General features: G+C 42.6%; 1 protein-coding gene across 3 annotated transcripts in view; it reads right to left on the minus strand.

Annotated features, from left to right (window-relative positions):
* Window positions 1-18,721, minus strand: part of LOC143021634 (uncharacterized) — a 109,149-nt gene that overhangs the window by 85,830 nt on the left and 4,598 nt on the right. The window contains exons 2-4 of one of the 3 annotated variants that reach the window (XM_076179252.1): window positions 18,137-18,385; window positions 12,257-12,335; window positions 1,629-5,041 (exon numbers count right to left, since the gene is read on the minus strand). In XM_076179252.1, the coding sequence (XP_076035367.1) occupies window positions 4,995-5,041; window positions 12,257-12,335; window positions 18,137-18,385 (375 nt within the window). In that variant the 3' untranslated portion in view covers window positions 1,629-4,994. Of the gene's footprint in view, window positions 1-1,628; window positions 5,042-12,256; window positions 12,336-12,632; window positions 18,386-18,721 lie in introns of those variants that run through there. The other 2 variants (XM_076179247.1, XM_076179242.1) reach the window with 2 other exon arrangements.

The raw sequence follows: 18,721 nt of genomic DNA on the forward strand, positions 1-18,721 counted from the left end.
AAGCAATTACATGAACAACATTTGGACAAAAAGAAACTATTACTACAGTATATAAACAATGCATACTCTCAGTGATGAATTAAGCAGTCCATGCATGAGCCCCTAATCTCACTAGGACATGCCACAACACCCTACAGACCCAACAAAACAAAACCCTAAAAACAATTACAAGCAGCACAAATACAACACCTACAGACCACTTACACCATGAAATGAAAGTCCTCAAAGTCAAGGATCACCTGGACACGAAAGGTACACAAACACTTGCAGCAGGCTCCACAAACATGGCACACTTACTGCACTACATAGCAGACCACCCACACCAAGAAACTTAGAAAACACCCAAATACCTATATAACACAAATACTCTCCTTTTCCTCCTCAATCACCAGAAATATATCCATTATCATATCACTCATTGCCCCATCAACAATATTGCTGCATGCCAGACCCCTTGATATCCATCCCTCTAAATCCTCTTCACCCCAAATGGAAAGCACCTGGCCAGACTGCAGTGCAGTCACCATCCAGCCCTTCTAAGCTACCCGAAGAGGCTGGACGACTGCATTGCAGATAACTGTCCTGGATGTAACACTTTACCCCATACAACAGATTACGGAAGACAGCAGTGTACACAATCTTGCACATCAACACAATATACACTCTTTAAAGGATTTGTGGGGAAAATCCCATTCCAGTGCAGCTTTCCTCAGTCACTGCTCAGCTAGAAAGTCCAGGGAACAACAATATTGCCACAGGACTGGTCCACAAGTCAGTCAGGGAATAAATAATGTATTGCTGTTTAGTTATGGCTATGAGGTAAGGTAATACATGGCATACCAGCAAGTAGAAGCACCACCAACCATGAGAAAGAGAATCCATTGGAGGAGGCCCCAATGCCTCACAACTGCAAATGCACCTGACCTCCACAGGGAGGCACAGACACTGATGGGCTGCTGCCTGAGAGGATGTTCACCAAGAGGATTTGAAGGGGAACAGAATGTGTAATTGAAGGGTCCTCTAGTGTGGATTTAAAAAGGCCAAAGGGACCAGCTAAATTTTTCATGGTGAAAGGTGGGAGATGTTTGGCAAATTGTACATGCATAAACCAATTTTTTTGTTTTGTTTTCCCTTACAAGGAAGGTAGCCAAAGTCAAAAGGCATAAATCCACTCCCACCCATTTTATTCCCAGACACTCCACTCTCATTAACCACCCTTCCTTCCCTCTAATCTTGGCTCCTCCCTGTGTCTTGCCCATCACTCTGGGTTACAAGCAATGCAGAAAGACAGAGCACATCTACAGCAAGGCCACTATTTAATCAATGACCTCCCCCTCTCAATCCCCTCATGCAGAAAAAGAGAAGACGAGGAGAAATCCCTTTGGGCTGCGTCAAAATATCATTCACACATACTTCCTAACCCTCATCCACTCCCTTCCATGCATCACACCATCATCCATACATCCCTACATTCTGCCTTTTCCCTTTCTCAAGACATCCCCCTTTCCCAATGGCCCTTTTACCCCATCCATTCATCTCATTCTTGGTCACCCCCTCATATTCACTCCAGCCACCTCTGCCTTCCACACTTTTTTACTGATCTTAACTCATTCTTTGTGCGTGTCCAAACCATTCCATCAACCTTATCTCCCAACAATTTTATCACCCCTGCTCTCCTCCTAACCCCATTTCTCACTGTATCCAGCATAGTAACCCCTACAATACTTCTCAGCCATTTCATCTTGAACACATCTAAACTCTTTCTCTCCATGTTCCAGCCCTCAAAGAGTACTGTTGGCACAATTACCCCTTCATACAATCTGCTCTTAGCATCCATTCCCAAATGTCTATTTCTCATTACACTTTTAAATCCCCCATAGCTATCTACTTGCTTCTCTTAATTTACATTCTGCCTCCACTCCTCCCTTTTCCCACCACATACGCCCTTAAGTATATAAAGCTATCCACTTCCTCCAGACTTTCCCTTAATACATCAAGTTTGCTGCCATCTTCTCCCCTTGTACATATCATCGTAATTCTACCCACACTTATCTTCAACTGCCTTCCCAAACTCCCTTAATCCCTCTGATCCTGCTATGAGTGCAATGCCATCACACAACTGGTTCGTCTTCCATTTTTTGCAATTATATCTATCTCCAATCACCACCCCATCCATGTACACATTGAACAGCCATGGCTACATGACACATCCCTGACGATGTCCCACCTTTACCTCAATCCACTTGCTTTCTTAATTTCGAATTCTAATACAGGCTCTACTACCCTCATAAAAACTTGACTGTGCCTTACAGCTTCACTCCTATCTCGTATATTTGCAATACCTCCCACATTGCCTTCCTGTCTACCCTGTCATAAGCCTTTTTAAAATCCATAAAGGCCCAAGAAACATCATTACCTTTTCCTAAAGCTTTCTCACATATCTGCCTTACTGCAATTACATGTCCAATCTCACCCATATCTGGGTATTCAAATCGAGTCCATTTGGGGGCTCATTGCACAATATCCAGGATTTTCTATGTCTAGCTGACCCTTTGGCTAAATACAAGATGGATTACTGTATTTGAATGGGGTGCTAAGCACAGGTTTGGAATTAGAAGCCGGGCATTGAGGAAGGAGATTAGCCAATTGTTTGTAGATGAATCTACACTTGCAGGTGGACAATCTAAGATACCAAGAGAGGCTGGATGACAGCATCCCAGATAATGTCCAGGATGCAACACTTGAACCCATACTATACAACACATTATGGAAGACTGCACTGTACACAATCCCCGTTCCAGATGTGGTGATCCTCAGGGAGATGGGATTGCTCAGCTAGTCTAGGGATTGACAACAATGTGAAACTAAATTGGAGGGTAGAATGAAGCAATTGGTAACAGTTTGGGAGGGTGTGCAAGGAAAGCAAAGTACACGTGGGCAAAGGTACAGTTATGATATGCACAAAGAGTGACAGTTACATCATGTTGGAGGTCAAGTTAAAAGGTACGAGGCTAAACGATGATTGCCACACTTCTTTACTAGTTTCCCAGTTTTCTGGTATGGTAGTCTTGAAACTAGTTTTGTTGAATGCTCAATGATTTATGCAAACATGAGTGAACAACTTTTTGTTGGGAGTTTGAAGTATAGAATCTAGCAGTCTCAATCAGTGGCCCCAGGGTTCTGGGGCCACTGTTATAAAGGTTCGTGTAAAATATTTCTGAAGTTGTTTATGTCATTCAATGGTCTGATAATGTAACTAAAAGCTCGCCTATCAACCTTAGTATATGTAGAGGGTGGAGAGGAGTGGAGTGCATTAGGGATGGAATGGGTGGTTATGGTTTTTGTGCTTTTGTTTTTTGGCTACCTCCCTTGCAAGGGGGAAAAAGCTTTGGTATATTTACTTTGTTGATTTTCATTTTTAGATCCTACATACGCAGGCTGAAGGATATGCAACTACCATAAGTGAACCACAGGATTTTAGCATTCAGTTCCAATGGAAGCATTTGGCCATTTAATTTAATTATCAAACAACTCTTTGCTTCGTGGTTGTCTGGGGTGAGCAAAGTTACTGAATTTCAGTGGGGAGTTTCCATTCTATTGTCAGCCACTGCTCTCATTAGTAAGAAATGAGGTGAACCTTAACAACTTTATTGGTTTGTCAATGGTAAATCAGGATACAATGATGGAACTTTCAAGTTGAAAGTGGAAGAAGAGATTTATGAAGAGAATTCAACACAGAATGAATTAATGAGGTTTCAAATCTGTAGAGCAAAGTAAAGCCAATGTGGGGTGGTGTGTGTTCCACTTGGTGAAGCATGAAGCAAAATTTTATTTAAAGTAATTTAAGTAATACAAGTTCTTTAGTAAAAAAAAATGTAATGAAAGGTATGACATGCTACACAAGCATTTCTGAAGACAATGCAAAGATAATGAGAAAGATAAAAGATGAAGATTACACAATGCTGCAACAAGTGTAGTATGAGGGGAAACTAAGAAGTAAATATATGGTGGGTTGGATGCTTGTCAGGGAATTTCCAAGAGAATGAAAAATGTTTTGGATGGGAGTGAAGAGTTCGGGAGGAGAACTGGGTAGAAAGGAGTGCAGATAGTGATGCTAATGCAAGTGAAGACAGTAAGGGCAACATGGGTAGAGCATTTCTGGGATTTGTTGAATGTTGAACAGGGATGGTTTGATTGTGGTAGTGGGATGCCTGGAAAATGACTGATGGAATTGGAAGGGATGAAATTATAGCAGTGAAAAAGATGAAAACTGGGAAGACACCTTGGTCAAATGGCCGGTGAGGTTGTTTAATCTGTAACTATGGGGAAGTGTTGCAGTGGACTGAAGTGGTGCATGAACAGTTCCATTATACAAGAAAGGAAAACAAAAACAATTGTAAGTTAAATTTAGGCAGCAAGAGGATTTGGTGTAGAATAGTGCAGGGATAAGAAAACAGAATGCATAGACAAAGATGTTTCATGCTAAAATTTGTTAAGTTAACAGCAAAGGATAAGGATCCTAAGGCTTTCCTGGATTTTGAAAAGGTATACGACAGGGTGAATAGATATTATGGGATGTGTTGCAGTAGAAATAAATTGGTGTCCAAGTTTGGAATGGTACAAAGAGAAACCAGAGTAAATATGGACAAAGGTAAGGCAATGAAATGCACAAGATGTGAGAGTCATAGGATGTTTGAGTGGAGTTTTAGAGGTTAAAGGCTAGAGGATGACAAGAGCTTTAATTATATAGGGTGTAGCAGTGAATAATGGAATGGAGGGAATATTAAAGGAAGCATATAAAAGGCTTGAGACAATGAAGTGTAGAGAGAAACAGGTATCCAAGGATCAATGCAAGGACGTGGGGTAATGTAGGATGAGGCATTCTTTCCTCTATATGGTGATTGCATGTGGGGCAATCAAGAGTCCATAGCCAGACCTATTCTAGAGCAGTACTGTTCCAATGCAGGATGATGGCCTCAACAAAGTTGGCCCAGTCAGCTTCTTGCTCCTAATGGAAGGGCTTTCTTGGTTGACCTGATATCTGAGGGAGTTGAAGAGTTTGAGGGTTAGTTTTGCAGGAATTATGAGTGAATGGTGGGATGAGGAAACAAAGAAGGTTGTAGAAGAGAAGAAGCGAGCTTTCACAGATTGGTTACAAAATAGGACGTGAAAGTCATACAAGAGGTACAAAGAAAAGAAAAGAAGTAAAGCACAAGGTAAAGGAGGCAAAGAGGAGAGCAGATGTGAAATGGGGTAAGTATGACAGAAAATTTTGAAAGTAATAAAAAGATGTTTTGGAAAGAAGTTAAGAGAGGAAGAGGAGGCAACTCAAGTAAAGAAGAAAAGGTAAAAGGTGCAGATGGAGAGATGATAATGGAAGAGAAGGCAGTGAGGGGAAGATGGGCAAAGTATTTTAGGGAGTTGCTAAATGTGAAGGAGGATGGGGAGGGAAAGATAGTTGCAGTGGAAGTGCTGAGAAAATGACCGTGATGAGCGAGGAAAATGGAGGAGAAATAAGGAAGGATGAAGTGAAGGCAGTTGATATGATGATGAGAGCAGGTAAGGCACCTGGTCTGGATGGATGCCACGCAGAATGTCTAAAAAAAGGAGGTACAGTGATGGTGGACTGGCTGGTGAGGTTATTTAATGTTTGTTGGAGAGAGGGTAGAGTGCCGGAGGACTGGAGGAGTGCCTGTATAGTTCCACTTTAAAAGGGAAATGGGGACAAAATGAGTGTAGTAGTTTCAGAGGGATTAGCTTGTCAAGTGTAGTTGGGAAGGCTTTGGGAGGATATTGATTGAGAGGATTAGGAGAGGAACAGAGGGAATTGGCGAGGAACAGTGTGGACTTTGGACAGGTAGAGGTTGTGTTGATCAGATTTTTGTGGTAAGACATATGTGCAAAAGTTATAGGAAATGGTAAGGATGTTTTTTGAGCTTTTATACATACATACATACATATACCAAGGCTTTTTCCCCCTTCCAAGGGAGGTAGCCAAAAAGGGAAAGGCATAAAAACACTCCCACCCATTTCATCCCTAAATACACTCCACACCCCTCCCACCCTTCCTCTCATCTGAGCACCTCCTGGATGACGGGTCATCCCTGCACCCTGCCCTGGGTCAGAAGCAGTGTCGCAAGACACAGTTCATCCACAGCAAGGCCGCTTCATTTAATCGGCAACCCCCCCTCTCCGTCCCCCTTTGCATATAAGGCGAGGACGGGGAGAAATCCCTTCGGGCTGCGTCAAAATTTACTCACACATACTACCCCATTCCTCCTCATGCAGTCACAACATCATCCATATACAACCATTCTCCACTCACCTCTGTCTTCCGTCCTCTCCCTTCCTTCCTCAACAGACATTCCCCTCTTCCCCAAAGCCCCCTTCACCCCATCCATCCACCTCATCCTAGGACGTCCCCTCATGTTCACTCCCTCCACATCTGCCTTCCATACCTCTTTTACTAGTCTTTCTTCACTCATTCTTTCCATGTGTCCAAACCATCCTAATATTCTTTCATCAACCCTATCTCCCAAATCCTTTTTCACCCCGTTCTCCTCCTCACCTCCTCATTTCTCACTCTATCCAGCCTAGTAACCCCCACCATACTTCTCAGACACCTCATCTCAAACACATTCAAACTCCTTCTCTCTTCTTCTCTTATGTTCCACGTTTCTGCCCCATACAGTGCTGTTGGCACAATCACTCCTTCATACAGTCTTCTCTTCGCATCCATTCCCAAATGTCTATTCCTCATTACACTCTTTAAACCACCAAGGCATTTACTCGCTTCTCTCAATCTACATTCTACCTCCACCTTCACTCCACCTTTTCCTGCTACACTTGCACCCAAGTATCTAAAACTATCCACTTCCTCCAGTCGCTCTCCCTTAATGTTCACTTCCAGTCTACTGCCACTTTCACCCCTTGTACATCTCATCACCTTACTTTTACCCATATTTATCTTCAACTTTTGTCTTTCACATACTCTGCCACCAACTTCCTCAATCCCTCCTCTGACCCTGCCACAAGCGCGGTGTCGTCCGCAAACAACAGCTGGCTCATCTCCCACTTTTCTCCATTTTCTTTAACCATCTCCAATCCCTGACCCACTACCCTAGCATTCACCTCTCGCACCACCCCATCCATGTATAAGTTGAACAGCCAGGGCGACATAACGCATACTTGACGAAGTCCCACCTTTACTTCAAACCACTCACTCTCTCCATTTCTAATCCTAACACATGCTCTACTACTCTCATAAAAACTCTTGACAGCTCCCAAAAGCTTTCCTACTATCCCATAAATCTGCATAACCTCCCACAGTGCCTCTCTGTCTACCCTATCATAAGCCTTTTCCAGATCCATAAAAGCCCAAAAAACATCCTTCCCCTTTCCTATAGCTTTCTCACATATCTGTCTTACCACAAAGATCTGATCTACACAACCTCTACCCGTCCTAAATCCACACTGTTCCTCACCAATTACTCCTTCTGTTCCTCTCCTAATCCTCTCAATTAAGATCCTTCCATAAGCCTTCCCTACTACACTCAACAGGCTAATCCCTCTGAAATTACTACATTCACACTTGTCCCCTTTTCCCTTGTAAAGAGGAACTATACAGGCACTACTCCAGTCCTCCGGTACTCTACCCTCTCTCCAGCAAACATTAAATAACCTCACCAACCAGTCCACCATCACTGAACCTCCCTTTTTCAGACATTCTGTATGGCATCCATCCAGACCAGGTGCCTTACCTGCTTTCATCATCTTTACAACTGCCTTCACCTCATCCTTCCTTATTTCTCCTCCATTCTCCTCACTCATCACTCTCATTTTCTTCGCTTTTCCCACTGCAGCTATCTTTCCCTCCCTATCCTCCTTCACATTCAGCAACTCCCTAAAATATTCTGCCCATCTTCCCCTCACTGCCATCTCTTCCATTATCATCTCTCCACTGTACCTTTTACCTTTTCTTCCCTACTTGATTCGCCTCCTCTTCCTCTCTTAATTTCTTTCCAAAACATCTTTTTATTACTTTCAAAATTTTCTGTCATACTCCTACACCATTTCACATCTGCTCTCCTCTTTGCCTCCTTTACCTTTTGCTTTACTTCTCTTTTCTTTTCTTTGTACGTCTCATATGACTCCCCTGTCCTCTTTTGTAACCAATCTGTGAATGCTCGCTTCTTCTCTTCTACAACCTTCTTTGTTTCCTCATCCCACCATTCACTACCCTTTCTTCTATTTCCCCCTGTCCTTCTTGTTCCACACACCATCCTTGCACACTTTAAGACTCCCTCCTTGAACCATCCCCATTCCTCCTCCACACCCATCTCTGCTCTATCCTTTACTCCCTCCCACTCCTCCTTCAGCTTCTTTTCGTACTCCTTCTCCTTTTCCTTTTCATTCAAGGAGTTCACTCTAAGAACCTCCCTACCTTTTGTCCCTTTCCTCCTTCTCCATCTATCCTCCACTCTCAGCTTACCTTCCACCAAAAAATGATCTGATATTCCCCCACCCTCTCCCCTTAGCACATGTACATCCTTAACTCTTCCTATCATAATCCTATTTACCACTACATAATCCATTAGCGCTCTATCTACCACCCTTCCCTCCACCACCCTCTCCCATGTGTACTTATGCTTGACTTTCTTCCGAAACACTGTATTTGCTATCATCAACTCTCTAGACACATTTCCACCATCAACTCTCCACTACGATTCTTTCCTGGAACTCCACACTTCCCAACCACTCCCTCGATTGGACCATTTCCCACCCTAGCATTAAGGTCTCCCAGTACTATTACATTGACATTTCTTCCTAAACCCTCTATGCACTCATTTAAATCTATCCAAAAGGCCTCCCTTTCTTCCATGCTCTTCTCACTGCCAGGCCCATATGCACTTACAAAGACCCACATCTCCTTTCCCAGTTTCACCTTCATCCACATTATCCTTGTGAAAACCTCCTTCCACTCCACTACCTGTTTACCTATCTCCTCACTTACCAGAATAGCCACCCCTTCCCTCCCTCGCCCTCTCTTCACTCCTGATAACCTCCCACTTACACTCCCAAACTTACACTCACCCTTCCCTTTCAACTTAGTTTCACTCAAAGCCAACACATCCATCTTTCTTCTCACAAACATACTACCTATCTCTTCCCTTTTACTCTCATCTGTACCACATCCACGCACATTAAAAGACCCAAATCTTAGGGTGCTGGCCCGAGGCCCTCCAGCACCCCTTATGCCTTTCCTTTTTTTTTTTTTTTGGATCTGGAAAAGGCTTATGACAGGGTAGACAGGAAAGCACTGTGGGAGGTTTTGCAGATATATGGGATAGGAGGAAAGCTTCCAGGAGCTGTTGGAGTTTTTACAGGAGTAGTAGGGTATGTGTCAGGATTAGAAATGGAGAGAGTGAGTAGTTTGAGGTAAAGGTGGGACTTTGTCCGGGATGTGTTGTCGCCCTGGCTGTTCAACTTATACATGGATGGGGTGGTGCAATAGGTGAATGCAAGGGTGGTGGGACAGGGATTAGAGATGTTTAAAGAAAATGGGGAAAAGTGGGAGGTGAGCCAGCTTTTGTTTGCGGATGACACTGCGCTTGTAGCAGGATCAGAGGAGATTGAGGAAGTTGGTGACAGTTTGAGAGTGTGTGTGAAAGACAAAAGTTGAAGATAAATGTGGGTAAAAGTAAGGTGATGAGATGTACAAGGGGTGAAAGTGGCAGCAGACTAGAAGTGTGCCTATAGGGAGAGCGACTGGAGGAAGTGGACATTTTTAGATACTTGGGTGCAAATGTGGCAGGAAAAGGTGGAGTGAAGGTGGAGTGAAGGTGGAGGTAGAATGTAGATTGAGAGAAGCAAGGAAATGCCTTGGTGGAATGGAGGCTAAGAGGAGACTGTATGAAGGAGTGATTGTGCCAACAGCACTGTATGGGACAAAAACATGGAACATATGGGAGGAAGAGAGGAGTTTGAATGTGTTTGAGATGAGGTGTCTGAGAAGTATTATGGGGGTTACTAGGCTGGATAGTGAGAAATGAGGTGAGGAGGAGAACAGAGGTTGTAAGGGTGTTGGGAGATACGGTTGATGAATGAGTATTAGGATGGTTTGGACACATGGAAAGAATGAATGAAGAAAGACTAGTAAAAGAGGTATGGAAGGCAGATGTGGAGGGAGTGAGCATGAGGGGGCATCCTAGGATGAGATGGATGGATGGATGGGGTGAAGGGGGCTCTGGGGAAGAGGGTAATGTCTGTTGAGGAGGGATGGGAGAGGACTGAAGACAGGTGTGAATGGAGAATGGTTGTATTTGGATGATGATGTGCTGCATGAGGTGACATAGGTGGGGGAATGGGGGTGTGGTAGTATGCGTGAGAAAAATTTGATGCAGCCCAAAGGGATGTCTCCCCATCTTCTTCTTTTCTGCATTGGGGGGGGGGGGGGGGTCGCGGAATTAATTAAGCGGCCTTGCTGTGGATGTGCTATGTCTTGCAACACTGCCTCTGACCCAGGGCAGTGGACAAGATGCAGGGATGACCCGTCAGTCAGGAGGTGCCAAGATGAGGGTGGGGTGGGGGAGTGTATTGGGTGGGAATGGGTTTTATGCCTTTTTCTTTTTGGCCACCCAGGGTGCAGGGATGACCCGTCATCTAGGAGGTGCTAAGATGGGAGGGAGGGTGGAGGGGTGTGGAGTGTTTCCGGGGATGAAATGGGTAGGAATGTTTTTGTGCCTTGTCCTTTTATGGCTACCCCCCTGGTAAGGGGGAAAAAAGCCTTGGTATATGTATGTATGTATGTTCTTTTTGGCTACCTCCCTTGTATGGGGGAAAAAGCCTTGGTATATGTATGTACGAAGGAAACCAGGAGCAATTGGGAAAGCGTTGGTTTGCAAAAGGAAGAGTGCATAGATAAAATTCCCATAACATGGCACATGTGTAAATTTAGTCGAGCACAAAATAAGAACATATATTGCTTTTTTATTTTATAGATTTGGAGAAAACATGTGACAATGTTGACAGGAAAGCATTGTGGTGTTGCAGATATTCAGGATAGGTAAGCTGAAGGGAATTTTTTTTTTTGTATAAGGAGACGGAGAGGGGAGTCGTCGATTTAATGAAGTGGCCTTGCTGTGGATGTGCTATGTCTTGCAACACTGCTTCTGACCCAGGGCAGAGGATGAGATGCAGGGATGACCCATCATCCAGGTGCCAAGATAAGAGGAAGGGAAGAGGGTGGAGGGGAGGAGTGCGATAAGGATGGAATGGGTAGTTGTTTTTACGATTTTGTTTTTTGTGATAGGGATGGAATGGGTAGTAGTTTTTATGCTTTTGTTTTTTTGGCTACCTCCCTTATAGTGATTTGGTATGTTATTAAAGTGGGGCTGTGCCACAGCTGTTATATCATCATGGTTGTTCAACATGCACATAGATGAGGTGATACGAGAGGTAAACATGAGCATAATGTGATGAGATGTACACCTAGAGAGGGTGGCACAGTTGGAGGGAAGTCAGAAAGAGGTTTGAGGAAGTGAAGAACTTTTAAGTATTTAGGGTCAACCAGGGCAAGGAATGGAAGCAAGAAAACCTTGTTTGTTTGTTTGATTGTGTGTGTGTGTGTGTGTGTGTGTGTGTGAATAACAAGGCATTTGGGTATGAATACAAAATGAAAGCACAAGGTAACATACCAAAGTCTCCTTTCCCCTTACATGGAAGCTAGAACACACATGAAACAATAGTGTGTGCAAACACCATACATGAATTTAAGAACAAAACAGAGGTTGCAAGATACAAAAATGGGACACCACGAGCATACCTCCCGTTCTCATAGAATACAACCAGGTAAATAAACACATACACACACAGAAAGGCATAAAATCTACTCTACCCATTCATCCTCACATACTCCACCCCCTCTTATCTTGGCTCCACTTGGATGATGGGTCATCCCTGCATCATGCCCACTGCACTGGATTAGATGCAGTGTCACAAGACACAGCAAGACTGCTTAATTAAATCTGCAACCTCCCCACATGCAGAGAGACAACTGTGAGAAATATGTTTAAATTGGCAATCCCCCCTCATGCAGAAAAAGAAAAGACAGGGAGAAATCCCTTCGGACTGTGTCAAATTTCTTCATACATACCCCCCTCACCCAAAACATCCCAATCTGCCATCTCCTTTTCCACACTTCATCTCGGATATACATAAAAATATTGCACCATCTGACAAAAGCAATATCTATTACCCAAGAAACAGCAAAGAAGTTTGTTGGGAGGTAATGGCATCCGTTCTTGAAGCAGCCTCCATTTCTGTTCATGGGAAACCTGAAAAATAAGAATCATGACAATCTAGCAAATTTACAGAAATCAGTCTTTGGGCATACATACTTATTGCTGCTATGAAAAACATCCAAGCTAAGTTTAAGACATTCAATACAAAGGCTTTTTCCCCCTCACACGGGGTGTAGCCAAAAAGAAAGGCACAGAAAACACTCCCACCCATTTCATTTCCCATATATTCCACTCCCCTCCCTCCTATCCTGGCACCTCCTGGATGACATTCAATGCAAAAACTATATAAATCTAAAACTTGTCTAGGTGCCCTGCACACCGACCCCAGAAATTACATGGAAATACGGATTGCCACACTATAAACATGTGAATGCAAAACCACCCAACCGATTCTAACTCCCGTTACTACAATATTTCAGCCAGTATTATGCCACTTACCATATACTTACATACATATACCAAGGCTTTTTCCCCCTTTCAAGGGAGGGAGCCAAAAAGGGAAAGGCATAAAAACACTCCCACCCATTTCATACAAGTATATAAAAATACATGTACAAATATAAAAGGACGGGAAACCTGTACAGTGGCCCTGTAGTACATCTGGGAGATTTTTCACCGCTTGACTTCAGAGGCTACAGAATACCAGTCTGTGAAACTGTAGGCAAGTTATCTTGTGGATCATGTATCATGGTTGCCCCATTTCATTAACTAGAAACCTATATCCACATTCATTGTGCCCTGTGATACAGATATCTGGGAGATTCTTTGCCACAAACTTGTGGGGCTACAGGATACTAGTCAGTGAAACTCTAGGCTTATTGATCAAATAATGTAGTTGCCCCGTTTTACAAACTGGAACCCCAAAACCACATACAAATGGCCATGGTTCTCGGACTCTACCATCTCTCTTGGAAGAAAGTTGGGATTGTTGTGTTGTAGTTTAGGACTATTTGCGAAATCTGGGTATAGAAGCTGCTGCGGGAGGGGTGGTGAATGGGAGTCGAGTATGTGGGGAAGAAATTGGTGAGTGGATTTATGGCTTTTGACTTTGGCTAGCTCCTTTGTATGGGGAAAAAACCCTTGTTATATGTATGAAACTGAGAGATGGCTTGGTCCATAAACACATTGAGATGGGTTTTGGGTTCTGAAGTCTGTCAGCAGTAATGCTCTGTGACAAGTCTTCCAGGGCCACTAGCATCCACTACTGGTCCCGAGCGTTTAAGGACGGAGAAAAGGGATATCTGCAACGTTTATTTGTCTTGCTGCCAACATTAGTTGGTAAGAAGTCATCTTATCTCTCTTTTAATAATTTGAGGGTTCAAAAAATGAACCCAGGAAAACCAAGGAACAAAGGGGAAAAGGATGTTAGGATATGGATAAGGATGAGGAAAATAGGATTGGGAAAAGTAGGATTGGGTTAAGAATATACAATTTTCATTAAAAAGGACTACCTTGACAAGGGTGAGGATACAGGATTTGGTGGCCTTTATTGATACTTTAATATCAAAGGTGGATGTCATGAGGATGAAGGCTAGCAGAACCTGCAAGCCTTTCTAAAACTAAGGAGGATGAAGGCAAGGCCCAAGGTGCAATGCCTGGGCTGTATCACACACAGGAGGAACTAAGACAACACAACTAACATTCACTGGTTGGTAAGCCCTGTGACAACAGCTGCTAGACACAGCTGTTCAGGGGCAAGGAACAAGGGTAGTGGTGGTAAAGGAGGAAGCAAGGAAAGTGTGGTGGATTGTGGGGAGGGTGGGTGTTGATAAAACTAAGTAAGAGAAAATATAAAATATAAGGGAAATTATAATGTATATGTAGTGATGAATTTAAATGGAACTAGAGTAGCAGTGATGATATGAACTTGTGAAATGAAATGGAAACTGTCAGCAAGGATTGTGCATTTCACGAGCTAAAATGAATTGGTACAGGTCACGATGGGGGGGAGAGAGAGAGAGAGAGAGAAAAAAAAAAAAAAAAAATTAAGAATTAGGTCAAAACACTTATAAAATGAAGGCTAAGGTCAAATATGAAAATTTTGGTGTAGTCTGGGAAATTATAACATGCAAAATGAACATGGAATCTGCATTGTATACAAATCAAAAGATAAACAAAAGATAACTGCAGGACTAGTACAGAATGTAGAGATTCAATTCTGATTATGAAATACAAGATGGACTGAACTTTCTAAGAATTTTTTTGTAACATTTTCTTATTTTAAAATTAGAAAGAACTCTTATCATGGGGATAAGTTACTGAAAGATCTGAGACAACTTGCTTCAAAAGATAAAAATAAGTTATCATTCATACAATCTTGATTTTGAAGGGACAAATCATAAAATGAGATGTGACATAACAAAACATAAACCAGGAACTACATACTATGGTGAAGTGCTGATAATATGATCTTACATAAATTCACATGTGCTGATGAATGAATGAATTCTTGAACTTTGAAAGAGCCAGGGAAACAGGATGGGATGGGGGTTGGGGGACAGGATATAAACAAAACAATTGCCCGTGATGCCATGGCTTAAAATTAGCACACTATGAAAAGACAGCTACAATGATGAACTTAAAAATTTCTTCAACAGAATGTACAATTTCTGACATTTTACAGCAGCTTACTTTAGATTTTTTCCTGAAATCAAACTCGGACCAATACATTAAGCTTTTATGTTGGATTCCAGAATCAAAGGAACCTTGAAAAGTTGCTTCGTCTTTGGTCCATTATTCCGATTAATGTAGGCCACAGATGGCCTCAGTAAAATCTGCTAAGTAAACAAGATTACTAAAGAGATTACTCTGAAGAATTATTAAATCCAGATTGTGAAATTAGGTTCAATCAGCCAACACAGTTGGTCTGGTCTACAATGAACTTATTGGGCCAAAATACCGAAAGGAAATCTAAATTTGGTGCAAAATATGGTCTTCTAAGCAGTCATGTTAGGGTTTTTCTGCTATTGATAACAAGCCATGGCTGAAACAAAAGGCAAACTAGGATGAGTACATAGAGGGAAGGTCAGGTGCCCCCAGTGGCAAGTTGAAGGCACCAATCACACACTTTCAGGTACATCATTATCATACCTTATCAAATCATTTTTTTGGTAGTTTTTTTCATGAAATTTTGTAATTTAGTTGCTTCGAGTCCCAATTGGAGAAATATTGTGCCTCTTTGGACAAAATATCCTCAGTACCAGGAGGAGAGTTGAAGATGATGGCAGTTATCACAGACTGTCTTCAAGTCTCCTTGCATGGCGTACTGGACGCCTCAGTGGCGCGTTAGTGTTTCTCGCTTCTCCCATGACCTACAGGTGTTAAGCAGCACATTACAAAAAAACGCAACACTTACAGCTAGGGGGCGTCTTGACCTCAGGTGGAAGCCCTACAGACACCGCGATATTGGCAGCTCTACCCATGGTACTTCCAGATTTCACCCTATGCTAATTGCCTATTCCTGGAGCATTGCATCTCCTCCAGCCTTGGTGCTATCACCAATATTTCTTACACTAAGCAACATTGTATACATTATTTGATGTTGACCACTGAAATATCATAACAATTACTATGTGGGTGAGGTAGTAATTGCCCCCAGAAATGTTTAGGGACAACAACAGTCACATGCAATATGCTAGCCAGGATATGTTGACAACAGACTTTGGTATATATAATACAACCCCACTGGGTATATGGGCTGAGCATTATGCAACAACCCACACAACCTCAAATACCAGCAACAATACAAACTATACCATGAGGTCAAAACCAATACTCAACCATGCCAATACTTAGCAATACTAGCATGCTTCATACCTTATCAATACCATAGCCAAACGCTTTCCTTATATATGTACCATTCAGTATCTATCAAAAGTAACTCGGACTTGTACTTGAGGTGTTACTCCATCAAGGAGTGCACCTTCACCAGTGGTAGGACTAGCCACAGTATCAGAAATAAAAAAAGGCCAACATTATCATAGCCTTGCCATAGTAAACCATTCCCTAATGCTGAAAGGACCAGTGGTAGGTAGAGACTGCGGGGCCGCCAACTAAGATATTTGTACTGTGTGCCGTGCGGCCCCAGGTGGCTGCAGTGGAATGTATCTTAGTACCAGGAGCTTCTGTACTGGCTTGTACTCTGGCTTCCTGGAACATACTGCTGCTTCCTCTTGTACTCCAAGACTGCAGGGTCAATGCTTCCAATCTTGTCGAATAATACCATCAGGCCTTCTTATGTCTCTTCACTCCATTGTCAAGTTAAAAAGAACTCGGTGAGATCACAGTCCTTAACACTAAGACACGCGGGCTTGTACATCACGTCAGAAGGACTTTTCACTTCCTTGGAAGCCATTGTCTATCAAATTCCAGTACCAAACACTGCACAAACCTTTGTGGCACAGAACAACAATCATGTCTGTTGACATGTCAGGCTTAGTAAACCTTGGTCCAAATCAACATCTTTGGAGCCATAAAATAATATGATATACAAGGAAATTTGCCAGTAGGTCATGGGAGAATCCTGATAAAAATTGGATATAATAAAAATAGTCTATACAAATCCTGTACAAGTAGAGCGTGGCTGTGCCTCAAGACTAGAGTATAATGTTACACCTTATCACAGAGGCTCTGCACCACATCTGATAAATCATTGGAAAGGAAACACTAACTCTCGCCTTGCACAACAACTAATTACCTTGTGGACACCATCACTACTTTCATACAAACAAATTTTGTCATCACTATTACAACTAACAAAGCAGGTGTAAACACCTGCATTCGCTAATGAAACAAAAATAAATATATAAAAAAAAATAATAATAAAAAAAAAAAGTGATGGCAATAATAAACTGCAAGGTTAAACAGTTTCTGCTTGGTCCACAAAATAATTAAGGAGAGGAAAAAAAAAATAATAATCTAAATACTATGCTGTCTGAGTTTGTACTCAGTACAATAGGACACTAACTGAGCACTGCTGTCTTCCTGCAAACAATCACGGCCTGTTGCACAATCAAAACCTGCCAATTAATGATGCCAGTAGTATTGGCAAAAAATTTGGTGCTGAATCCCTATTACATGTGATTGTTTACAGATACGTGGAAATGCTATTGTGAAAGATTTTGAAACCGAAATGCTTTTCAAAAAAAGTTTTGGGATTCTAAACAAATTAAAACTTTGTTACCCATAAAATAAATATTTGATTTCCATTTAAATGAATTAGAGATAAGTAACGAGTAGAGGTGAGAACGTGCCTCGCTCCGCATACCAACACAAGAGAGTGGAGACTGGCAACATGGCAACAACTCCACAGTACAGCATGTGATTCCTATGATACAATTGGTTGCTTGATGAATCCACTTATTGCTGTTGGCTTCATCACATTGTGAGTGAGTATGCTAATGGGTCATCACGTGACACATACAGTATAGCCTTTTAAGCACTACCAGTATCACAGAACATAACAGGATCACTAGTCCTTGCGCAAATCTCAACCATCATGCCACCATTACAGTACCTGGACAGTTTCTCGTGGAAACTGGCACGAATAGCTGCCCTGGATGGTGTAAGATGACCGAAGTTTCAAAAAAGCATTGGTCATTTAGTCGGTTCATAGTTGTTCATCCCACTGACAGCCGAGTCCACTACTGGGCCCCAACCAATATGCCTGAGTTGTGCAAATGACTGAGTAGACTTGCAGTCACAAGACGGCAGTGCTGGAGCTGATGTTCACCAGTACTGCCCTCAGTCCAGTGGCTGGGTGGTTTAGGAAGCTCAGAAGGGCAGGGAGGCTCAGCTGACACCTTAGGTACAGCCAACTGGGACAAAGGGCTTACGGACACACTCCGGGACCTGGATGAGGGCCTGGGACTGCTGCTGCTGCTGCTGGACGGAGTGGTGCTGGTGGCTGTCTGCTGTTGGGGCTTGGTTGCTGAACAGCTTACAGTACTGATGGTAATTGGGGATGTTGCCACAGGGCTCATCCGTGCCTGCTGCTTAGCACGAGGAGAACCAGTCTCACTCCGGGCCATACTAGGCGACCCAAAAGGTGTGTGACGCCTTTTGTTTGGCCGAGTTGGAGTCACCTGAAAGAAAGAAAGAACAAATGAACAAATAAAACTTATGCATGAAACACTTGGGCTTTGGTTCAACAAAAACACCACCCAAACATTCCCTGCATGGCAATAGGCAACTGGAAGGTAAACAGTGTGTCAAGGCTTTCAATCCCACCTCCCACAGGAAAAATGAACAACTTCAGTTTCATTTCTACCTTTAGAAAATGGCAGTTTAAAAAATTTATAGAAAAAAGGTTGTCCAATATTCTCATTAACAAATTCAACATAACCCATTTCAAGCCAAAGTACAAAGAACTATATACAAAAACCCTATGCGCCAACAGATATAAAAAAGAACCTTCAGTG

The sequence above is a fragment of the Oratosquilla oratoria genome, chromosome 3 (assembly GCF_046742065.1).
Source record: "Oratosquilla oratoria isolate Oo_2021 chromosome 3, ASM4674206v1, whole genome shotgun sequence".
Lineage (NCBI taxonomy): Eukaryota > Metazoa > Arthropoda > Malacostraca > Stomatopoda > Squillidae > Oratosquilla > Oratosquilla oratoria.